We start from the raw sequence: 23,569 nt of genomic DNA, 5'->3' as shown, positions 1-23,569 counted from the left end.
GCTACTTAACTTATTTGATTACTGTTAAACCTAGCATTGTATCCCATCGGTAGAAAGGTAGTATAAAATAATTGGTTGGAATAGCATTTAAGTCTTATTATCTTTTTAGAAGAGGAGTATTAAAAGTATCGTTAAGCATCTTACGAAATGTTGACAAATTGTCAGATTAACAACTTTCAGATAACGTCTCAAATAGGATCTGGAGCGTATGGTCTGGTTTTCCACGCTGTGGATATGATCACAGAGAATGAATATGCCGTGAAAGCTGTGGTTAAATCATCTTCGCTCAATGACGTGGGTAAGCCAACAACACAGGATAATTTGAAGAAAAGTACAGTGCTGCAGACTCAGTTATATCATTACTTTAAATCGTTTCAGAATAGACTGTTTTTGCCATCAATCGATCTGGATTCGATTCAGGCTTTGACTAATGCGCAATTGGCCAAGGCCCCTCATTACAAAGAGATCGCTTTACATCTAAAAGTGCATTCTCACGAGAATATCGTGACAATCCATCAAGTTCTGGAGTCGCCATTGGCCACATTTATCGTTATGGATTACTATCCAAGGGATTTATTCACCTCAATCGTCGATGAAAAGTATTTCAGCGAGAATGGCTTGCTGATTAAGAAGGTCTTTCTTCAGCTATGCTCAGCCTTAGACCACTGTCATCATATGGGGGTGTATCATTGCGATATCAAGCCAGAGAATATCTTACTGGATGCCAACGATAATATACATCTTTGCGACTTTGGACTTTCGACGACTTGCCAATACTTGGCCCCGAACGTTTGCATTGGTTCGTCGTACTACATGGCGCCAGAAAGAATTCTTTACTGCAACGAAAATACTCAAGATACAATGGTGACAAGCTTTCCAACGGCCACTGGTGACATATGGTCTCTGGGGATAATACTGATCAATCTGACGTGCATTCGGAACCCATGGTTGAAAGCCCATCAAACTGAAGATAACACTTTTAATTACTTCACCCGTGACTCGAACGTTCTTAAGAAGATTCTGCCCATATCGGAACAGCTCTATTGTCTGATTGCCAGGATATTGCAGTTGAACCCTTACAACAGAATTGATATACGAACGTTGATGTCGGAGATGGCAAATATTACCAGTTTCACCAACGACGGTGGACCGTTGTCAACCGTTCCACAACTTTCACAAGAGCTTTACAATACTTTTATCATCGGCGATAAAGGTATGTCACTTAAGGAAATATTACACTCGTATCACGATGATGAAGAGACGGATGAAAGGCAGAGTTGCGAATCATATCCTTCATCCTCCGGAATATCAACATATACTGACGAAAACAACACACCAGCTGGTTCCTCCAACGTGGAGATAACACCATATTCATCCGATGTTGACGAGATGATTCTGAAGGTTAATAATGCCCTCAGTATAAACAACAGTTTTGCCGTGAACGAGCGAGAGTCACTGTCACAACAGCAAGCTACCCTTCCGTGTCTGCAAGCAAATCTGTCAACCATCACAAATTATTCCATCAGCAATGTGCAACCTGAAGGTTTCAATTGGTTGCCCAACTACAACAATACATGAAACGAAAAACATACCCATGAAAGTAATGAGTAATTGATTTTATGATCCCATGCACCTTGTATCTATACACACTTTAATGACTAAATGACAGCAGACTAACTGGAGAATAGCTCCTGCACGTCTTTTAACACTTCTTTCTCCACTTGATCGAAATTCTTGCCATCAACGTGGACAATTTTACAATGTGACTCTTCAGCACAGTTTGGTAGCTCGAGATCTCTGAATTGTGACTGCATCATGTTCGCCTTCATAAAATGACCCTCTCTTGATTCCAATCTCTGCAATATCACGGCTTTCTGGGCGTATAAGAAAAGAAAATAGAAATTAGCTTCTGGACTGGTGGTTCTTATGAGCTCCCTATACTTTTTCTTCAGGCTTGAGCAGGTTACTATACACAAACCATGCTTTTGAGCAGACTCGCTGGACTGTTTGGAGACCTGTCTTAGCCAATCCCACCTATCGTCATCCTGCAGCGGGATTCCCTCTTTCATTTTAAGAACATTGGACTCGGGGTGCAGTAAATCTCCTTCCAAGAACTCAAGCTCTGGATAGTCCTCAGTGTAGTGCTTCAGCAGTATGGCAGCGACAGAACTTTTACCAGTGCCAGCGGTACCGGCAAGGACAAGCACTTTGGGGACCATGGCTCACGACCACGATCGAATTAGAACAAATTGAGTAGGGCTTCTGACATAAGAGTGTCACTTTCTTCATCTTTATATACCGGTTACGTATTGTATGTGCCAAAGTTCTATTTAATGAGGGGGTTATATCCGCGCGATTCCCCTTAACTCCTGGACGCTAATACAAACTCTAGCAGCGCTTATTATGATAGATAGTATAATTAAAGCTAGTCTTCGGTTTTTTGACTTCACACTCTTTCAATGACGATTGAAGACGCACCACCACCGCCGTTGCAAATAGCGGCAACACCAATCTTACCACCTTCTTGCTTTAATACCGAGAGTAGTGTGACAACAATTCTGGCACCCGAGCAACCAAGTGGATGGCCAAGGGCAACGGCACCACCGTAGAGGTTGACTTTGCTCTGGTCAATCTTCAAGATCTTGGTGTTGGCCAAGCCAACGACAGAGAATGCCTCGTTAAACTCGAAGAAGTCAACGTCGTTGACGTCAGCGATACCGGCATGTTTCAACGCCTTTGGAACTGCCAAGGATGGCGCCCAAGTGAAGTCGGCTGGTTCATGAGCTGCTTCACCCCAGCCTCTGATAACGGCTAAAGGCTTCAAGCCAAGTTCCTTTAACTTGTTTTCGGAAACCAGGATGACTGCGGCACCACCGTCGTTGATAGGAGAAGCATTCGGAGCTGTGACCGTACCGTTTTCCCTCTGGAAGACTGGTCTCGCGTTTCTTAGTTTCTCGACGTTCAACTTATCTGGTTCTTCGTCCTTCGTAACGGTGGTGTCTGCTTTTCCCCTGAAGCCCTTGATGACGACTGGGACTATCTCGTCGTCGAATTTCCCCTCCTTTTGAGCCTTCTGAGCCTTCTGGTAGGATGCGATGGCAAAAGTATCCTGCTCCTCACGCGAACAGTTCCAGTCACGAGCACATTTCTCGGCATGAACTCCCATCGCAAGGTTGTCGTATGCGTCATTCAAACCGTCCCTCTGGACACCGTCGACTAGCTTCGTTTCACCAAACCTGGCCCCGCTACGGGCAGCTGGCATGTAGTATGGAGTATTAGTCATAGATTCGCAACCACCGGCTACAACCACATCAGCACTGCCACACTTGATCGATTGAGCACCAAGTATGATACTCTTCAAGGCAGATGCACACACCTTATTAACAGTAGTGGCAACAATGTGATTATCCAGGCCAGCTGCCAAGGCGACCTGTCTGGCAGGTGCCTGGCCCAAGTTAGCAGAGAGCACATTTCCGAATATGATTTCGTCGAAATCCGTAGCTGGGTTCAGTTGAGGAACCTTTGCAAGAGCACCTTTCACTGCTGCGGTACCAAGTTCCACGGCAGTCTTGGACGACAAAGACCCTTGGAATGATCCAACTGGTGTTCTGGCAGCAGCGACAATATAAACGTTTCCTGACATTCTAGATTCCAACTCGCTCGGGACTGTGAGCTCCAAGTAACTGAGAAGCTGTTTTGAGAGCTCTCAAGTTTTAAACCTTTCTTTGAGATGAGGGCTCGTTTATGGCTCCAACGCGAAAAATCCGTATTGTAAGAGGCTATACGAGATCTATTTGATCACCGTCGCTCTATACGGGTTACATCGAATCTTTGAAGTGACAGTATATACAGAAAGAACTAGTAATGGTTCTTGAAATTGTTGGTTGATCTCCTAGAGTAGGATGCTTTTGGCTTATAGCGGGAGCCTTGTCTTGTGCTCATTAGACCTTTCTTGTCGTAAGGATTTTTTTTCAGACGGTCGAGTTTCTCAAAGATGATCAATTCGCAGAAATACTTCATGTCTCTAGCAGACTCGAGGTCAATGAAAAAGTTCGGATATCTATTGCTCAGCCAGAAATAGATCATAATGATGTTGTAGAGGGATTCGTACAGTTCGAGAGTGAATTTTTCGTCTGCTATGCATCTAAAGTCGAGGACTTCGAAGGGGAATGGATAGGTGAGCAGACCTCTGGTTTGTCTCTTGGCGATGGTCTCGCAAAATTTGTAGAATGCTCGCTTCACCATGGTTAGATCCTTCACTGGGGCGTTGCTCAATCGCAGTTTTTCCAAGAACGGCAGACTGTCCATGTGCTCGAAGACCTGTAGAACGCTGAGCCGGTTCTTCAGGTCTGATAGCGTGAACAGCTTATCCGATCGCTGCTCTAGCTGTAAGGCGATTGTTCTTAATACGGTGCTTGTAGGGGTTCCCGGTGGGAACTTAGTCGCTACTCTTGCGCAGATTTCGTCGGTAGGCCAGATAACCGCGGTCTGCAAGTAGCTGATAGGCGCTTCAATGCCTCGTCTAACAGAGGTCAGGACTCTGGGCTCCAAAGCGGTTATCGATCCCTTAGGAATCTCGCCGTTCCCCGCGTTCGCCTTAAATCTCCCCGCTCTTCCGCCTATTTGCTTCATGTTGGAAGACGTTAAATCCACCATTTCTTGGCCATTAAACTTGAGGTCTGTGGTGAATACGACTCGATCGATTGACAGATTGAGTCCCATACCAATGGCGTCGGAGGCAACCAGAACATCGTACTCGCCAGTGTTGAAAAGTTTGGCTTGCTGGATTCTCGTCTCAGGAGGCAAAGAGCCATAGATGACTGCCACCCGTAGATTCGTTTCCCGTTCTATCTTTAGTTTCAGATCAAGGATCCTTTTCTTCGAAAACGCAACCACACAATCACCCTTCCGCAAACTCTTCAGTCCTTTCTTTAGCACAGTTGTTTCAACCTCAAGCTCACCGAGTCGCTTGTATTCATTAATAGTTAGTCTATCACCTGCCATGCTGGCAATTTTTTTTATCACTGGTAGAGTACTCTTCTCTCCACATAGATGGATTTCACGAGCCCTCACGCCTAGCAGCGCATGCGTCCAAGCCCAGCCACGATCGGCGTCCGCCATCATCTGTATCTCATCGAGGACAACTACATCGTAATTTTGCGTTAGAGGAACCATTTCTACTGTACCAGACGTTATACCTGCGGGATTTCCGGCGGCATCGAGATCTTGAATCACTTCTTCTCCGGTCAATAAGTTGCATCGCACTCCTTCTTCTTGAAATCTATCGTATATTTCTCTGGCAAGCAGTCTTAGCGGACCCGCATAGTATCCTCGGTCCGCATTTTTCAGCTTTTGCAGGGCATTGTAGGTCTTACCAGAATTTGTCGGTCCGATATGCATTATTATATGGCGTTTCATCTTTCTCGCCTCAGGAAACCATTCAGTAGGGTTTGATATGTCAACATCATGAGACCCCCTGATTTCTCTTGTGTGTGCCATCTTAGGCACAATTTCTTGGCCATAGATGTAATTATACATTTGACGCAAAAGATAAACGTACTTGTCCTGTACTGTGATAGCTTCTTTCTTGGAAAGTATCTTATTCCATACAGAATCTTCGATTTCATCAGTTTTGAGCAATTGAAGGACCAGCTTACTAGGCTCGGTCGGCCTCACTGTCTGTTGCAAAGTAGGCCGGTAGTTTTCAGTGTTGCTCGTCAACTTCGGATCCTTCAGACCTTCATATAGATAATCTCGAAGCTTTAGCCATGCCAGAAACTTAGTATTATCCTCTGCACTATCTGCAGTTACCTTCTCATTGTAAATGAGCTGAATCGATCGATCCAAAAGATTCTTGAACATTGGATCTCGATGATACAGCGACGTTGGATTCAAACCAGTAAACTCATATTGCACAAATGAAGATTCCTTGGTTGCACCCTTCGGTAGGTTGTTCAGTTTGGGCTTTGTCACCAGCCAGCTTTCATCCTCAAAGATCCTAGCTGAAACTTTCCTGTTATGATACCTGGACAGAGATGTTCGTCGAAAGCATCTGTGAGCTACCGCTATTGGTAGAGCCAATCTCTTGAACATCGCCGTAGAAGTCGGTATCGCTCTGTTCTGGCATTTCAGTGCTAAAACGATAGATAGATCATCTCAAGAACAAGCTTGCATAGCTTGATGCTGAACAAACACGTGAAAACCAGGCTATCTATGATTGTTGTACTATGTACTGCTACTCAATGATTTCGAGGGCTTCTCTTCATCAGGGCCATTGTGTTTTGTATCCATCCGTCAGGACCGCCGTCCTCCAAAACCATATCATAGACCTCTTGCGTCGGGAATTGACCCAGGTTTTCATTCTCATATCCTATCAGGGCAGCGTTTCTGGTGCTAGGGATCCTGAGCATTTCCTTCTCAACTTTCCATCCCACGCGACTAGCGATATAGCTGACATGGTCCACCAAACCGGCATAGGTGCTGTTGGATGTCTGTCTAGCCTCTAACTCTCTGACGTTAAAACGAACACGGCGACCTGAAAAATCGTGCGAGCAGCAAGGAATCACCATGAAAGGGTATCCCAGTAGCGGGATCCAGCAGGTCAGCTCGTCAGAATGATTGCCGATAATGAACGTCTCCGGGCTAAACTCTGCAACGTTCACCTGAGGAGAACGCAGTAAATCCTCACTGGAATATACCACGGTTGCTGGTGCTATTAGCTCGTGCGCCACTTTTACAGGAAATAGTCCACCATTGTGCTGAAGGTGCGGGGCCCTTTTTCTGACCTCTGGATGCGGACGTAACAGTAAAGATGGTATTATGACTTGCTCTTTCAGACATGCCTGGATATCAGCAGGATATATTGCCCATGATTTGCGGTGCCTTGCGTCTATCCCGATCCCAGTGACGCCTTCGCTTATAAGAATATAACATAGCACTCCGTTACCGCATCCCAGATCTCTGAACTGCATCTTTTCCCTAAAGTCAGGTCCCTTGACCTTACGCCAGAGTTCAATGAGAAAAGCTGCAATGGCAATGTCTTCGAAAACATGTTTCTTAGGATCGGTTGACTCTGCCCAATTGTCGACCAGGAACTTGGAATATTTTTTCTTCAGATTGATATATTGGTTTTGGAAGTTCACCTTGTCGACCACCTGGTCGTGATTCACTCGCTTTTTGTAACCTTGTATAACGCCCGTGGAATGCTTGAAAGCAGTCTGCAACAATCGCCAAGCCGTCCTGACCACTCTCTGAGATTCGTCTCGCAGTACCTCGCCATTATCGAATGGAACATAGTGTACAGAGAGGATATCCCCATGTAGCAAAATGCCAACCGCCTTTACACGCGGGATGTAGAAGGGGCACTCATCCTCTGCATTGATATGCGGAATGTAAATGACAAGACAGTCTGGGCCATCTTCCTCCGGGCCTCTGAGAACGAGACACGTCTGGTTTATGATCGCGTCCTTGTATGGGTTCCTGGGTATTATCCTTCTAACCACCTGTTTTCTAATGTGTAAATCCATTTCAGGCGCAATTGCTGCCTCCCTCACTTCCAGATCTTCGATGTTTATCTTCTTGGCTTCAAACTCTTTAATCTCCGGGTTTAGGCATTCTTTGTCCTTCACTATAACCTCTTCTCTATCGCCGGTGATGTCAACTTCGCTCAAAATATCAGCCCTCAAAATAACGGACGAGTTGATATTCGGTTCCCTGATGAGATTCATCATTGCAGTTTCAAAATGTTCCCGCTTAAACGTCACCGGCTCTTGCGTCGAATACATTCCGTACCACTCAGCACCCAGTAAACTATGTCTATCGGCCCCGAACTTGAAGCCTCCACGTTGGGAACCCACATTGGCAGCTCCCATATCTAATCAACCACCAATTGAAGCGCTAGAAGGCCTCAATGCTCACAATTCCTGGTTCAAAACCTCTTCAAATTTCAGCTCATCGCTCAGATTCTGACGATATTCTATTTTTTTTCGTCTATACGTCATCACGGGACAACCTCTACAGACCCGGAGACCACTACCAAGAATATAGCGATATAAGCAGTGGCAGACTCAATAGGCTGATCTGAGCAGCACTTGTTGTCGCTTCTGGAGTGGACTGGCTGAGTTATGGCCTCATCTTCACAGTATGTGTCAGTTTGCCGGGGTTCCTGTACGACGAAGAAGACCTGAAATACTAACTTTGGTGGGTGTTGCAAAAGATTCAAGCAGCTGGAAAAGCTGGGGAACGGGACATATGCTACGGTTTACAAGGGTCTGAATAAGACCACAGGTGTATACGTGGCGTTGAAGGAGGTTAAGCTCGACTCCGAGGAAGGAACGCCTTCTACTGCGATTCGCGAGATCTCTTTGATGAAGGAGCTCAAACATGAGAATATCGTGAGACTGTATGATGTGATTCACACGGAGAACAAGTTGACGTTGGTTTTTGAGTATATGGACAACGATCTCAAGAAGTACATGGACTCGAGAATGGTGGAAAACAGCCCACAGGGCCTGGAGATGAGCCTTGTGAAATACTTCCAGTGGCAGTTGTTGGAGGGTGTGGCATTTTGCCACGAGAGCAAGATCCTCCACCGCGATTTGAAGCCTCAGAATCTGCTGATCAATAACAAGGGGCAGCTGAAGCTTGGAGATTTTGGGCTGGCGAGGGCGTTTGGTATCCCCGTGAACACGTTTTCCAGCGAAGTGGTCACGCTGTGGTATAGGGCGCCTGATGTCCTTATGGGTTCAAGAACTTATTCCACGTCGATCGACATGTGGTCGTGTGGATGCATCTTGGCTGAGATGGTGACGGGTAAGCCGCTATTCCCAGGCACTAACGATGATGAACAGTTGAAGCTCATATTTGATACCATGGGCACTCCAAACGAATCGACGTGGCCTGGAGTTTCGTCCTTGCCTAAGTACAACCCCAACTTCCATCAGAGACTTCCCAAGGACCTGAGGACAATCTTACAGCCTCATGCCAGGGAACCGTTAGATGACAACCTTATTGAGCTGTTGCATGGGCTGCTTCAGCTAAACCCTGATATGAGATTGAGCGCTAAGCAGGCATTGCACCACCCCTGGTTCGCCGAGTACTACCAACATCCTTGAAACTCTATTTCCTGTAAGATCCGGTATATAACGTTCCCTTATACATTGTAATTTTGTCAAATTGGAAGAGTAAACCTGCAATGTTTTAGAAGAAAATGTCATACTGGGGTTCGCCCCCACACCTCTCGATCGCTTCAACCACCGCCATGTTAGATAGTCGGCGTAGTTCAGCCCAAAGCATTGGATCGGACAAACAGTCACGGCTCTCTCCTTCTGCGTACCATCTCGTCAGGAAGGATTCTAGAAGCTTGATCCTGCTGTCCTCCACTTCCTCCTCGCAGAGCCTATCCGCGAATGCCCGCAGTCCTTGCGGATCTTTATTCTCAAAGACTGCGTGTAACAGGGCGAACAAAGGACCAGCTGGCGCATCTACATAGTCTGGGAATCCCAAATCCAGGACGAGGACGATCGCCTCATGAATCTGATCATAATTCTTGACATATGGGGGAAACTCCGTGAACAGCCACTCCAAGAGGCCTTCGATGACCTCCGAAACTCGTTCAAATGTGAATGTGTTACCCAAATCATTCATCATTTCTTTATGTAGAAACAAGTGGTCGAACTCGGTGTAGAATCTCTCTGGAAAATCGTATCCTGGCACGTCTGGGTGGCTCATCGAGAAGTCTGCCTCCAAACAATAACGTGGAATATAGCCGCGAACTCGTTTCGACAGCTCAGCGTAGTTGTCTCTGTAGAATTCGAAGAAAGTCCTGTTATCAAAGATGCTGTCGATGAGGAAGACCTCGTTTTCATTAAAATTTGAGAGCTTTCCACGCAGCACGGAAGCCTCGTAGTCATAATAGTCAAAACTGTAAATTTCCCACATAAACTTGCGCAGCAGATGCGAAGAGGGCTTCAAATTGTGGTAAAAGTAGCTATTCAGAGCGGGCATCAGCGTCAAATCCCGCGAAAGCACAAATATTCGCTCCAGCACCTCCACTGGAAGCTCCTGTAAACTCGAAGGTGGAGTCTTCATCTGAGCCACCCTGCCATTCGCTTCCACGGTCCCCTTCCTCCTGGCCCTTGCCTTGCCTTTTGGTCTACGCCTGTCATCTTCATACGCACAAAAACGATACTGGCTCTGTCTTCTACGCTTATCTGATCGACTTGGATATCCCGTTAACGCATACCCCATCTCCCAGTTTCCCGCTTCTAAGGTGATAAGATGATTACATCTAGTGAGTCTTGAAAAGACTACGCTTTAAAGCGATCAGAGACAACGACAGGCCACCAACCCGCGTCAGCCTGAAAATCGTATTGCGCCAGTTTGGTCTGATCAACAGCAGACCAAGAGCCAATGCTATACAGTGTTACTGATTTTCGCTTCGCGTCCCTTTAAGAACGGGCCACGACCAGATGAGTATTTCAAAGGTCAATATCGTAACGATAAAGAAGTCTAAAAATTCCAAGAAAAAAATCCTGCTGCTGGCAAATTCAAAAGACTCAGCTAGAGCTGAGTCTTTAGTCGATCGAGTGTCTTAGTTTGGTCGATGCCAGCTTCTTTTTATATGGCTTAGTTTCTCCGTGGAGATAGTTTTTTTTTTCTTAGGCTAGAGCTTAAAAAAGTTTTTGGCGAGGTTTTCCGCCTAACTAGTGTTCTAACAACGTAGTATAAACAAAGGAGTTCTCACCAAAATCACCAAAGTAAGCCTCCTTGGATCAATTGTCGCGATTTTGAGCCAGCTGAAGTGCAATTGAGATTATTCAGAGGGCGAAGTGGGGGTTTTAGGGTATAGAGTGGTAGTAAATATAGTTTGAGGCCTTTAGTTCGATTCTATTATCATTCTGAGAGAAAAAATGGGCTCTTCTTCAATGCTAAGGGTGCTGATTGTGGGCAATAATCCCAACTTGGTGCTGTATGCTTCTCGGTTTCAGCTGGCTAAGAGTGTGGAACTTTTCCATGTGAGTAGCACGAAATCCAATATTTTCAGTATTGAGACTGTGGCTTACGGCAAGGAAGAATTCAAACTGGACAATCATTTCACATCAGTTTCAAATTTGATAGAGGCTCTTAAGCAGTCTGGTGACAGCGCTAGTCTTATATTTGATATGATCATATTGAGCGCGTCTTCGTTACAGGAGGTTTCATCTTCGGCGTCTCAAATAAACCCATTGATCAATATAAACACCAAGCTTTTCCTTGAAAGCAGTGGTTTTGTTCAATTGGAACCGTTCGTCAAGATGTCGCTGGATTTGCCTCAGCTGAATATTTTCAGTATTGCCACCGATTACGATATACGTCAGGTGGGCGACAATCTGTATCAGCAGTTTGGTGGCCCTAGGAACGGCGGCTCTGCAATTTTTCTGGGTGAGAGCAGCGTGATAGGGCAGCAGCAGCAGCAGCAGCAGAACTCGAAGAATTCTCCGGCCAACTCTTCATCTTCTTTGAGCCAAACGGCAACGAAGTACCCTAAAAATGTGGTTACTCTGCTTGAAACTTTCCAGAGGCTGTTTAAGAAGCTGTTGCCACAGGATACTATCGGTCTGTGCAATTATTCTGCAGCGGAATTTGTTTCGCAGCAGTGGGCCTTGGCGGTACCAAAGATCTGTTTTGATCCGTTATTGATTCTTTTCGAGGAAACCAAACCAAAGGAGCTGCATCAACATATTCTCGCTAAGCCATTGATATCCGGCCTTGTTACTGAGGTGATAACCGTTATGAAAAGCATGGGGGCTAAATTAAACGGCAATATGGAAAATGAAAGCAGTCTGTTGTCTCATTGGCAAAGGATGTATCCTAAGCCTGATGAAATGCCATCGTTGGTGTACCATTATATCAGAAGGACAGCATCGCTGAATATCGATATGCTATTGCTTCAACCCATTTTGTTGGCAGACGATTATGGTATCAAGACTCCGTACTTGGAGTTTCTTTACTCAGCGATGTGTCAGTACCAAAAGTTAAACGAAGGTAAATCCAAGTGGTTTGCTAGAGTTGAGAATCAGCAGGATTTGAAATCGCAGTTGGTTAGACGCACTGAAGAAAAGAATCTGTTTGAATCGAAGGCCGCAAGCTACGAAAGCGCCTTACAAGAGAAGGATGCGCTCATTCAACAATTGCAAAGCTCAGAACAATCCTTTAAAAGCCAGGTCTCAGCGTTGCAGAACCAGATAGGCGCTTTAAGAAAAGAAATGATTGGACTGACGAAGAAACATGAGATGGAATTGCAGCAACTGAGAGAAGAGCAGCGGATCGCAATGGCTAATACACCACATGCTAATTCGAACACATCTGCTGCGAAAGAGCAGCAGGAAACAGCCGCTCGAGATCACTATGGGCCTACAGGAACTCCAAATTTGAAGGATATTGAAGATGTAGCGCTTTTTGGCATTAACTATGGTGATACCCCACGAAAGGACGAAGCAAGACAGCACTTGCAGCAGCCCACTCCTCCTCCAACTTCTGGTTCAATGCATAGTAGCGGTAGTCACAGCGGTAGCGGCAGCGGCAGCGGATCGGAAGTCGACAAATCACTGAAGGAACGGGAGCTCGAGATTCGTAAAAAAGAATTGGACTTGCAAGAGCGCGAGCTAGAATTGCAGAGAAGGGCTGTCCAGCAGCAGCACCAAAGATTTTCTAAGAGCCAAAAGCAGAATAACAATCCTACTTCCCCGACTTTGGGAAACAGGAAGTCCTCATTCCCTCATCTTCAGCAAGCTTCGGGCGTTCGTCCCAATAGATCAATGCATGGCGCTGCACCAGCCCAAGCCTTGTCCGCTGGCAATTTTGTCGATCCACTTTCTTCGTCAATGGGTTATAGAGGTGGTGGTACTTTTAACCAAACAAGCTTGATAGCAACCGGTCAAATGCAGTCACACCATTCTCATTCGATCAAGCCAACAAGCAGGAAAAATAGAAACAGCAATATGGCAATCATTGGAAATGCATCGAGCCTTGGTTTGAATGACTATGGAAGGCCGCCGCCGGCTCCGAATCAAACGCGTCTCAATTCGCTGTCAACAGGTAACTTGAACTCGCAACCACGTCTGAGACAGCAAAGCAACGTCGAACTGAATAATATCGGCCAGAGCGCATATAACGCATCAACAAATTTGAACGCCAAACTGAATATGCCACATCCGATCAAAGCCAGCTCGTCTGCTGCTGTGAACCAACCAATGTCTGGTGGTTCTACTCAACAACCGTTAGAGTTCCAAACTAAAAGACAGTTCAGCTCCAGTACAACAGCAGAAAACAACACAACGGCTGCCAACATGTCGATGAGTTCTGTTGTGCATAACCCGATGACCGAGACGATTGATCAACGTCAAACACAGGCGTCCGCACAGGTGCAGTCGCCGCCGCAGATAAACATTGATGGCCCGGAGTCCCCGCTACCAAGTAGTGGAGGTATGCATATGAGCGATTCGAACGAAGAAATTGAGAATTCAACGGGCGATTCTAGTCAACCCCACACAGACGCAAAGAAAGACAAAAAGAAGAAGTTTGGGCTCTTCGGTAAGAAAAACAAGTCGAAGAATCCGAAATGATTGCGATAGTACACTGACGTGATTAATGTAAATATGAATGTAGCATAATTTTCAGGGCTAATTACTTGCTGGATCAATGTCAAATGTTACACCAATTCCGAGCTGACGACCTATGTACTTCTCTTTTAGATTTGTCGGAGTTTCCCAGAAACAGCAATGAAAAAAATGGTCTCTAGCGGGATCGAACCGCTGATCCCCGCGTTATTAGCACGGTGCCTTAACCAACTGGGCCAAGAGACCAGTAAGTGTTGGTAATCGAAATTTATTTTTACTATACTGCCTCCTAGCAGTCATCCAAACTTGCTTCCAACTGTTTCGCATTATAGAGGAGTATCAAATGCAGCCAAAAACTCGATACGAATTGTCCTGTGCTTCCAGCACCTCATCAGTAGCATGATCTATGCAGTGCGATCGAGGGATATTGTCACCATTGACGATGTTGAAAAATTTTTGACGCAATGTGTGGTAAACTCGCTAGCGTCGGCAGATGGCAACAGAGAGTGGCACTCTGAATCCGGTTACTAACCATGGAACCTTAGATTGAAAGGCCTACCGGAAGGCACTCTGCCTCAATTGCTGCCAATCATCGAGTAAGGTAAGGATTCAGGAAGTGATTTTATAAACCGAAAGCTATCCACAGTGCAGAATGCCAATCGACCAAGAGAAGCTAGCTAAGTTACAGAAATTGTCCGCCAACAACAAGGTTGGCGGTACCAGAAGAAAGATGACCAAGAAGAGTGGCTCTTTGTCTGCTTCCAACAAGGATGATACTAAGTTGCAAAGTCAATTGGCTAAATTCCATGCTGTCACTGTTGACAACGTCGCCGAGGCTAACTTCTTCAAGGACGACGGTAATGTGTTGCACTTCAACAAGGTCGGTGTCCAAGTTGCACCACAACACAACACTTCTGTGTTCTACGGTATCCCACAAGAAAAGGGTTTGCAAGAGTTGTTCCCAAACATCATCTCTCAAATGGGTCCGGAATCCATTCAAGCTTTGACCCAATTGAGTGCTCAACTACAGCAGGCCCAACAGGCTCAAAAGGCTAAGGAGGGATCGAATGACGCTGAGAAGAAGGATGAGAGCATTCCGGAGTTGGTCGAAGGTCAAACCTTCGAGGGCGAAGTCGAGTAGATTAATTATGCCTGACTAGGTCTCTTGTTAAATACCTCTTTTAGTACATTTTAACGACATAAAACGGACTACGTCCCATTGCCTGTTTGTTGCACTCTTTCCAGAATGTCATTGATGTCCCCACCGATACTTAATAGTTTACTTCTGTTCCTTCTGCAGGTCAAAGTATTTGAATGTCTCTTCAAAGCATCTTTTCTGGCAAACCCTTTGCCACATTGCGGGCAAATATTGGGCAGCACAGGCAGATGTGTCCTCTCATGTCTTCTCAAATCGGATGTTCGACGAAATTCCAGTTTACACTTGGCGCACGAGTACTTCTTCTCCTCCGCCGACTTATCGCTTTGATTCCGCACCCCCTGCGTTGATTCCCCAGAACCTTTTGCATTGCTATTCCCCGGCGAAATGTTGAAGTGCTCGGTGTGTGACGTTTGCGAGCCATTGCCATTCGATATGCTTAAACTCATTGGGCTTGCAAAATACTCCAGAACCCCAGGTCCATTAGTAACATCTCTCGTCTCGGGCAAAACAGTGCCAGCATCATTTGCTACCCCATTTTGGCTCTCTTGCGCCTGCGCTGGGGGCAAACCGGGGAGCGAATACTTGATTCGGCTTAACAGTTCTCTTATCGTTGGGTCCACATTAGCAGCATTGAGAGAAGTCGCCACAATCGCTTCCGCAGCCTGGCTAAAGAAGAGAGCCTCCTCACTCATTTGGTCTGATACCACGGTAGTACACCGGCCGAAATAGTGTTAAGCTACTGATTGAATAGACGTCTTTCGCTCTGATGGTCAGTGGGCTCATCGGTAATCAGCAAAAGGTGTGGCTTCTTGGAAGACTATCACCGAAGTACCTTCATACGAACATCAACCGCGGCTAACTATATAAACCATAAATGAAAGCTATTAGATTCCTCCTGATTGAAGTGCAAAAACCACAGGCCTAAGTAGTCCAGTTCGCATTTCAAGAGGTGAGAGATTCGTGTGCTAATTTGGCTGCTTCGTTCAGCATCCCTTGCTCAGCTGCTGAGCTATTGCTCTGTTTGGTTATTTGAGCTGGGCGGCTAATTATTCATGTCAGGAAATGGCTACCAATACCAAGTGTTCGACAACAATCACGACGAGACATTGTGAAAATGCACTATTAGAGCATTTCGATGCCTTCGACCAGTTCAGTTCACAATAGATCCTAGTTATGTGAGTTGGTCGAAGGGTCATCGGAAAATGCTCTAATAGTGCCTGCTGACAATGTCTCGTCGTGATTGTTGTCGAACACTTGATATTGGTAGGCATTTCCTGACATGTCACCCACTACACTGCTCGGTCAGGCTCTTACCAGCTTAACTCCAGTTGATCGGACGGTGTAATAATACGTTTCGGTATTATCCGTGGATTGCTATGGTCGCTTCCTTATTAAAGCTTGGTTCTATGCAGTGAACAACTGCTGTCTAACCAGGATCACTTGGCTCCTATTTATACCTTTTGAATGGGGACTTCCATCATGACTCCTTGGTGTTATCTAACTCTTCCTAAGCTGTCTCCTCATGTTTCAGACTGCCCGTCATCGGGGCTAGTGGATATGTCTGATACTAATGTGAAACACGGCCTCCGAGTTAGCCATATCCTTGGCCGGATCTTCGACAGTGTCTTGTCGAGCCGATATGTCCAAATCGTTCTATTACAGACGGGAAACGGCGCTTTCTGGTAGATATGGCCGCAAGTGGAAGTGCTTTTACAAGTACATTTGCGCGAGCTTGATTCTTAAGAAGGACTTCGGCGAAGTGCTGAGATTTCGATCTCCATCTTTATGTCGGTCTTCGAATGCTCCGTCGGCGATTCCAATCCGTTTCTGACTCTAGAATGAAGCCAAGTCTATTCAAATCCGGAACTCTTCAGAGGTGCTTCTATTGAGAGAAGATATCCAGTGCTACTCAGGACAGAAAAGAGAGTCCATCTTTGCGGCATCTGTTGTAATCGAAAATCTTGGACAGTCCGGATCCAAGTAAAGTGTCAGCTGATCTCCAGTTCGCTCCACGTATGCTAGATGGCTAGCTGATTAGATGCTTTCTGGAAACTTCGCGATACTACACTTCCTACAGATTACTGTCATCATGTATTTGAAATCTGGTCCGAAAATCACTTTCGCGCTACAAGCCGAGATAGAGTGGTCGATAAACAACGAAGTTAGTTTCTAGGAAAACAAGCTAGAAACATTGGCCGCGACGTTGCTGTGTTAGTGGCAGTATAGATCTATGTTACGTCGGAGCTTTACAAAAATCACCTGTAAGCGATGTTATTCCGATAAGCACAGCTTTCAGAAGACGCTTATTCTTCCGCGTACGAAATTTCCAAACAGATCGAACTTGCTCAAAACTTTGAATCAATTGATTCCACAATGTTCACAAGATGCCTATGTCTCTCAATTGAATGAATTCTTGTTCAAGATCGAGAGTATGGATGATGACGCAGCTAAAGTCAAGTTCATTAAAGAGAAATTATTTGTGCTGCATGACGGTCCTCCGTATGCTAATGGAGATCTTCATTTGGGACATGCTCTCAACAAGATACTCAAGGATATCATCAATAGGTATCAACTTATTAGAGGCAAGTATGTGTTTTACAAACCGGGTTGGGATTGTCACGGCTTACCTATAGAAATGAAAGCTTTAAAAGACTTCAGCTCCGACAGTTCGCACGCCATAGCACCGCTTAAGATCCGCTCCATGGCGGCTACTCATGCTGCAAAAGCGATTCAGACACAGAAAAACCAGTTCAAGCAGTTCGCGATTCTGGCGGATTGGAATGACTGTTACAAAACGATGGATCCAGGGTATGAGATCAATCAATTGGAGGTATTTTTAGAGATGCTTAAAAGAGGTCTTATTAAAAGGCAAAATAGACCAGTGTTTTGGGGTATTGAGACGAGAACAGCTTTAGCTGAAGGTGAGCTTGAATATAATGATAATCATAAATCAACAGCGGCTTTCGTAAAATTTCCCCTCACATCTGCCTCCAATCTGCAGCTGCTAGAGAGACTATCGAAGAATGTCATGGTAGAGTATTTGGCTGATAAAGAGAGAAACGACACTATAAATTGTCTGATTTGGACAAGTACACCTTGGACCTTGTTTTCTAATCAAGCCATCTGCTTCAATGAGAAATTCACATACTGTTTAGTAAAGCTTGAAGGTGGCTTCTTGATAGTCGAAGAGGAATTGCTGCAAAAAATAAATGTGACCGAACCATATGAAATTCTGGAAACATTTTCCGGGGAGCTATTAGCAGGCTTACATTATACTCATCCTTCAATGCGGGACGGAGTTCCACGTCCATTACTACATGGGGAACATGTAACTAAATCTATAGGTACAGGTTTGGTTCACACTGCACCAGGTCATGGCTCTGATGATTATATGACTGGTCAGCAGCACAATTTGAAAACCTTCTCCCCCGTGGATCACAGAGGTCGCTACAAGCTGGATGAACTGCCAGTTTATGTGCATAAGACGCTGACAGAGCCCGAAACAGGGCTTCCAAGAAAGGTTCTTGACCTTGCAACCACATCAGCAATTTTGGAATGCTTGAAGCGTCACAATATGCTACATGCCGCACATGAGTATGTTCACTCTTATCCCTACGATTGGAGATCAAAAAGACCTGTTATCATAAGAGCTACACCTCAATGGTTTGCGGATCTCCATGATGTCAAGAAACTTGCTTTGGATAGCTTGGAAGACGTGGAATTCCATCCTCACCGAGGACAGGCGCGGTTAGGTGCTTTCATTAGAGCCAGGAATGAATGGTGTATTTCGAGACAGCGTTCCTGGGGCGTTCCGATACCAGCACTATACAAAGTGGACGAACCAGATCAAATCTTAATGACTGAAGAGACTGTGTCTCATATTATAGGTGTAATAAAGAAGAAAGGAATGAATTCATGGTTTGCGGAAAGGGAATCTGATATGAGAGAGTGGTTGCCGCCGAGCTTTGCGGAAGACGCAAATGGTTATGCAAGGGGAAGGGACACGATGGATGTTTGGTTTGATAGTGGTACCTCCTGGAGTGTCCTTGAGCGATTCTATTTGGACTGCTTAAAACTTGATAAGATACCTGAGAAGTTGGCAGATGTCTATTTGGAGGGCTCCGATCAACACAGGGGCTGGTTCCAGAGCTCACTGTTGACCAGAGTTGCAAGCTCAGGAACTGCGACCACTCCATACAAGAATCTCATTACACATGGTTTTACATTGGACGAAAAAGGTATCAAGATGTCAAAGTCCATTGGCAACACTATCTCTCCCCGACACGTTATTGAAGGTGACCAAAAGACTGGTTTGCCAGCTCTAGGTGTCGATGGGATTAGGTATCTCGTGGCGCAGGCCGATTACACGACTGATATTGTTGCCGGTCCAACAGTCATGGTACGTGTGGCTGACGCTCTGAAAAAGCTGAGATTAACTCTGCGATTCCTTCTTGGGAACTTAAATGTTGGCTACACCAAGTTGTCGTTCGGAGATCTACGACCTGTTGATCAATACACGGTATCCAAATTACAGGAACTTATGAATACTACAGAGCAATATTATGAAAGCTTCAATTTTTCAAAAGTTTTGACTACCGTTCAGCACCATATGACGAATCAACTATCCGCATTTTATTTTGACATGTCGAAGGATACCTTATACTGCGATGCTAAAGATTCAAAGAAAAGGCAGCAGATTTTGACCACTTTGTTCCATATTCTTGATACATATCGTGCGATAATGGCCCCAATTTTGCCTGTGCTGATGCAAGAGGTATGGAACTGCTTACCTTCAGGCGTTAAAGAGCTTGAGTCCAACGAGGATAGCCCGATCAACAGAGCATGGCCTCAGTTCCCCTTTTCATACGAAATGATAAAGACCTTTGAAGACAACGAGCTCGCAGTTCTTCGTGAATATCAAAGACAATTCAAGCAGCTCAATAGCAATGTGACAAAATCGAGCCAAACTGATGTTACGATCGTTACAGATGCGCAAGACCTTCCATTCGACGCTGACGAAATAAACGACATATTACAAGCCGGCCAAACTAACATTATCTCAAGCTCTGCCGGGGATATCATGGATGAAGGTGCGCTCATGCTATCAAATGGGGTTAGAGTGAAAATCGACGTGAAACCCAGTGCACTAATGAAGTGTCCTAGATGCTGGAAACATAATACCTCCAACGAAGAGAACTTATGTGATCGCTGTGAGAAGGTAGTCCATAATGTAAATTAGCACAAAGTGCAGCGAGGCGCGCCATCCTAAAAACTTGTATATATCAAAAATTTGCCTGAATAACGCTGTACTGCTGGGCTCATTGACGGGTAATACTCAGGATAAGCTAACAGCGACCTTCCAGCTAGCAAAGCAAAGTCCCGGCCAACGCACTGGGCAGTGCTAGTTGTGTATATGCGAGAAATGAACGGTTTACGGCTAGAGAAGCTTGAATTCAACTAACTTTAGAATGGAAATAGATGTCAATGGCATTGCTCCTACACTAAAAGTGTTGATCTTAAACGAAGGCTCGGGACGCCAACATTATCGAGGACTTCTTTATGATTTTAAGTGGTTTTCAAAAACATACGATGAGCACAGCGAATTTTTTTTTACCATGATCAAAACGGAGCCGCAGCACGCAATCAGTCAAGCCAAGCTAATTGTATTCAGACCTATCAATGCTGCTGACCCTCAAACCCATAAATGTTCTTATTCCGTCGAGAATAGTATCCTATAGACTGGGCGGGAGTGCCTTTCGGTTCTCCGTCTATCCTCTGGTTAGAGGCTATTCAGCGAGGGCTGAGAAAGCACAACGATCAACTTTGAAAGACAAGAAAAAGGTGGAGGATAGACTGCATAGGATCATTGGCAAATCAAAGATCCTATCGAGGCTCAATAAGAACCCAAAATTTGCAGGTTATTTCGATAGACTTTCTGAGGCAGGTGTAACTTCCACCGTTACATCCTTTCTTGTTCTGCATGAACTGACGGCAATTGTCCCGCTATTTGGCCTATGGTGGGTGTTGTACCAGTTGGATTTACCCGATCAGTATGAGCTGCCTTTGTACTTCACTGATTTACTTGACCGCTGCGGCGAGGCAATGGAAAAGCTAGTGGGCGACAAGTATAGCGAAGGGCTTGATAGAAATAGGCTAATATTGGCCGGAGCTATTTCATACGCTTTGGTCAAAATGCTGTATCCAGTGAGAGTGCTTATCAGTCTATGGGCAGCTCCCTACTTTGGCAGATGGCTCCTGTCGCCAATTAACATGTTAAGAAGTAAGAGCAGGATTAAAGTCGGATCCGGTAGCACCAGAGAGCCGCTGAATAAATAAATTGATAGATCTAAAAGCGAAAAACGTTGATATGATTCTCCTCTAGACATTTCCATAACACAAGATGAAAAGTGACAAGAGCTCAGCATTTTCCATTTGGCAACTCAACAAGACCATCTATCAATCTAGAGTGTAGATGCAAGACACGAGCCGTCTGGCACCTCCAGAAACGGTCAAGACGTGGCTCCTCAGAGAAAGGAATACTGCCAGGATGAACCACAGAGCTCGGAAGCTGGCTTACATCTAAAACCATGCGGCAGTGGCAGAAAACCTGGTTTTCACCATCGAAAGCAATTCTTAGTTTGCTCGCCACAGATCAATTTCATGGTACTATGTGCCAGCTGGGCTGAAATTATCTACTATACATTCTGCTTACTTCGAATACTTATCTTAGTGATATCTCAAAGCTTATTGCGACGTTGGGGATTATTTAGCATGATTTAAGCTCCCTTTTATAGAGTTGCCCTCATTGATTAGCTTGTTCGTTTTCTATCTGCTAATCCGGTCCTGTATGAACAAGTCAGGATCTTACTTAAACTACTCAAAGGCACCATAAGAGAGTGCGATAAAACTAATTTGGTTGGGAGTGGCTGCTGGAGCCAATGAATAATGGCGGTGAAAAGGTTTCTTCGTTATACCAAGAAATGCAACAAAGAAGTCAACCGGTTAATGGACAACAAAATCAGCCCCCGGTCAGCGGAAAGAGCCTCTGGCAGAATCAGCCCCAGCAATTCACTCAGAGCCAGGCTTATGGTATGAAAAACACTTCTAGAATGCCGCATGGGAAACAGCCAATGTTAATGGCCAACAATGATGTGTTCTCAATAGGTCCTTATAAGGCTAGGAAGGATAGTTCGAGGTTTTCTGTCCTTGAAAAGTACGAAATCATTGGCTACATAGCTGCTGGTACCTATGGTAAGGTCTACAAAGCTAAGAAGCGGCCTGGCACTGTGGAGTGCGATGGTAGTGATGAGGTTTTGAACGTTGAGCCAACAGGAGTGCAAACAGGCTCTCATGCTAACGAAGCTGAAAACCAGATTTCAAGTGACATAATTGCAGATCCGATTGACACAGGTCTTCGAGCGGTAGAGAAAACTTCTGCTACACAGAACGGGTTACAGATTCCTGCTTCATCTTCCAATGCGTCAGTTCCTAGCACAAGCGCAGGGGAGCATCCTGGTCTCAGCAGAGGTAAGGTTGCTTCGACTTTTTATGCTATTAAGAAGTTCAAAACCGAGAGAGAAGGTGTCGAACAATTGCATTATACAGGCATATCCCAGAGTGCGTGTCGAGAAATGGCGCTCTGCAGAGAACTTAACAACAAGCATTTGACCAAGCTGGTAGAGATCTTTTTGGAGAGGAAAAGCATATATATGGTTTACGAGTTCGCCGAACATGACCTTTTACAGATTATCCATTACCATTCGCATCCTGAAAAGCGCATGATACCACCGAAAATGATTTGCTCGATCATGTGGCAAATCCTTGATGGAGTTTCGTACCTTCATCAGAACTGGATTCTTCATAGGGATCTCAAACCCGCTAACATCATGGTAACACTTGACGGGTGCGTGAAGGTTGGAGACCTTGGTCTAGCGAGGAAGTTTTCAAATATGTTACAGACCCTGTACACGGGAGATAAGGTCGTGGTCACAATATGGTATAGGGCACCAGAACTGCTGCTCGGCGCTAGACATTACACCCCTGCGATCGACCTCTGGGCCGTTGGCTGTATTTTCGCTGAATTGATAGGGCTGCGACCGATTTTCAAAGGTGAGGAGGCCAAGATGGACTCCAAGAAAAGCGTACCGTTTCAGGCGAACCAGCTGCAAAGAATCCTCGAGGTTCTAGGAACACCCACTTCAAAGACATGGCCGCATGTCCAGAAATATCCGGAATTCGACCAATTGTGCAAATTTTCCAAATATAAAGACAATTTGGCAACTTGGTATCATGCTGCTGGCGGAAGAGATAAAAGTGCACTTGATCTGCTTTATCAGCTACTTAAATACGATCCTATGACCAGAATTGACGCCAGTAATGCTTTGGACCATGACTACTTTACAGGCGCTGGAAATGCAGTATATGAAAACGTCTTCGAGGGTCTAAACTACAAGTATCCTGCCAGACGGATACATACGAATGATAACGATATTATGAATTTGGGAAATACCAGAGGCAAAAACGTGAACCAGCAGCAGGCAACAACAGCAGTGCCTAGTTCCTCATCAAATGCACTTGGAGGTTTGGGAGTTAATCGCAGAATTTTGGCAGCTGCTGCTGCCGCGGCAGCTGCAGTTTCCGGGAATAATGCGGCTTCACAGTCCGCCGGTCGAACCTCCGAGCATATCAGAAAGAAAAGGAGGTGAAGGCCGAAGTGGGAAACACGAAATGGCACCGAAAGCTATAAGCTATACTTACTTTAATCATATACACCTGTCGGTGAATAACGAGTCTTGCTCTCTTTCTGAAAATT

At 45.3% G+C, this 23,569-nt stretch overlaps 13 protein-coding genes and 1 non-coding gene across 14 annotated transcripts; 7 read left to right on the top strand and 7 right to left on the bottom strand.

Moving 5' to 3' along the window:
* Positions 1-147: 147 nt before the first annotated feature.
* Positions 148-1,578, top strand: SKS1 (putative serine/threonine protein kinase SKS1; the record flags this gene model as incomplete). The annotated part of the gene is made up of 1 exon (XM_037285566.1): positions 148-1,578. One exon carries the CDS (start codon positions 148-150, stop codon positions 1,576-1,578), a length of 1,431 nt encoding a protein of 476 aa, XP_037141462.1.
* A 95-nt stretch (positions 1,579-1,673) lies between these two features.
* Positions 1,674-2,219, bottom strand: HG536_0H01620 (gluconokinase; the record flags this gene model as incomplete). Its single annotated transcript, XM_037285565.1, has 1 exon — positions 1,674-2,219. One exon carries the CDS (start codon positions 2,217-2,219, stop codon positions 1,674-1,676), a length of 546 nt encoding a protein of 181 aa, XP_037141461.1.
* A 227-nt stretch (positions 2,220-2,446) lies between these two features.
* ERG10 (acetyl-CoA C-acetyltransferase) lies at positions 2,447-3,643 on the bottom strand (the record flags this gene model as incomplete). Its single annotated transcript, XM_037285564.1, has 1 exon — positions 2,447-3,643. One exon carries the CDS (start codon positions 3,641-3,643, stop codon positions 2,447-2,449), a length of 1,197 nt encoding a protein of 398 aa, XP_037141460.1.
* Positions 3,644-3,858: 215 nt separating this feature from the next.
* On the bottom strand, positions 3,859-6,093 carry SUV3 (ATP-dependent RNA helicase SUV3; the record flags this gene model as incomplete). Its single annotated transcript, XM_037285563.1, has 1 exon — positions 3,859-6,093. The coding sequence occupies one exon, from the start codon at positions 6,091-6,093 to the stop codon at positions 3,859-3,861; it is 2,235 nt and encodes a 744-aa protein (XP_037141459.1).
* Positions 6,094-6,239: 146 nt separating this feature from the next.
* On the bottom strand, positions 6,240-7,871 carry TRM44 (tRNA (uracil) methyltransferase; the record flags this gene model as incomplete). The annotated part of the gene is made up of 1 exon (XM_037285562.1): positions 6,240-7,871. The coding sequence occupies one exon, from the start codon at positions 7,869-7,871 to the stop codon at positions 6,240-6,242; it is 1,632 nt and encodes a 543-aa protein (XP_037141458.1).
* A 495-nt stretch (positions 7,872-8,366) lies between these two features.
* On the top strand, positions 8,367-9,113 carry PHO85 (cyclin-dependent serine/threonine-protein kinase PHO85; the record flags this gene model as incomplete). The annotated part of the gene is made up of 1 exon (XM_037285561.1): positions 8,367-9,113. One exon carries the CDS (start codon positions 8,367-8,369, stop codon positions 9,111-9,113), a length of 747 nt encoding a protein of 248 aa, XP_037141457.1.
* Positions 9,114-9,198: 85 nt separating this feature from the next.
* HG536_0H01570 (uncharacterized protein) lies at positions 9,199-10,248 on the bottom strand (the record flags this gene model as incomplete). Its single annotated transcript, XM_037285560.1, has 1 exon — positions 9,199-10,248. One exon carries the CDS (start codon positions 10,246-10,248, stop codon positions 9,199-9,201), a length of 1,050 nt encoding a protein of 349 aa, XP_037141456.1.
* Positions 10,249-10,910: 662 nt separating this feature from the next.
* On the top strand, positions 10,911-13,604 carry SVL3 (Svl3p; the record flags this gene model as incomplete). Its single annotated transcript, XM_037285559.1, has 1 exon — positions 10,911-13,604. The coding sequence occupies one exon, from the start codon at positions 10,911-10,913 to the stop codon at positions 13,602-13,604; it is 2,694 nt and encodes an 897-aa protein (XP_037141455.1).
* A 166-nt stretch (positions 13,605-13,770) lies between these two features.
* Positions 13,771-13,844, bottom strand: HG536_0Htrna9I. The gene has a single exon. It is a non-coding gene; the product is annotated as a tRNA-Ile (tRNA).
* Positions 13,845-14,250: 406 nt separating this feature from the next.
* Positions 14,251-14,739, top strand: EGD1 (Egd1p; the record flags this gene model as incomplete). Its single annotated transcript, XM_037285558.1, has 1 exon — positions 14,251-14,739. One exon carries the CDS (start codon positions 14,251-14,253, stop codon positions 14,737-14,739), a length of 489 nt encoding a protein of 162 aa, XP_037141454.1.
* Positions 14,740-14,807: 68 nt separating this feature from the next.
* Positions 14,808-15,449, bottom strand: MET31 (Met31p; the record flags this gene model as incomplete). Its single annotated transcript, XM_037285557.1, has 1 exon — positions 14,808-15,449. One exon carries the CDS (start codon positions 15,447-15,449, stop codon positions 14,808-14,810), a length of 642 nt encoding a protein of 213 aa, XP_037141453.1.
* A 1,538-nt stretch (positions 15,450-16,987) lies between these two features.
* ISM1 (isoleucine--tRNA ligase ISM1) lies at positions 16,988-19,996 on the top strand (the record flags this gene model as incomplete). Its single annotated transcript, XM_037285556.1, has 1 exon — positions 16,988-19,996. One exon carries the CDS (start codon positions 16,988-16,990, stop codon positions 19,994-19,996), a length of 3,009 nt encoding a protein of 1,002 aa, XP_037141452.1.
* A 440-nt stretch (positions 19,997-20,436) lies between these two features.
* Positions 20,437-21,093, top strand: MRX11 (Mrx11p; the record flags this gene model as incomplete). The annotated part of the gene is made up of 1 exon (XM_037285555.1): positions 20,437-21,093. One exon carries the CDS (start codon positions 20,437-20,439, stop codon positions 21,091-21,093), a length of 657 nt encoding a protein of 218 aa, XP_037141451.1.
* Positions 21,094-21,695: 602 nt separating this feature from the next.
* Positions 21,696-23,462, top strand: SSN3 (cyclin-dependent serine/threonine protein kinase SSN3; the record flags this gene model as incomplete). The annotated part of the gene is made up of 1 exon (XM_037285554.1): positions 21,696-23,462. One exon carries the CDS (start codon positions 21,696-21,698, stop codon positions 23,460-23,462), a length of 1,767 nt encoding a protein of 588 aa, XP_037141450.1.
* Positions 23,463-23,569: the final 107 nt, after the last annotated feature.

Source organism: Torulaspora globosa, chromosome 8, assembly GCF_014133895.1.
Source record: "Torulaspora globosa chromosome 8, complete sequence".
Classification (NCBI taxonomy): domain Eukaryota; kingdom Fungi; phylum Ascomycota; class Saccharomycetes; order Saccharomycetales; family Saccharomycetaceae; genus Torulaspora; species Torulaspora globosa.
The sequence above is the reverse complement of the archived record's forward strand: the minus strand, read 5'-3'. Positions and strand labels throughout refer to the sequence as shown.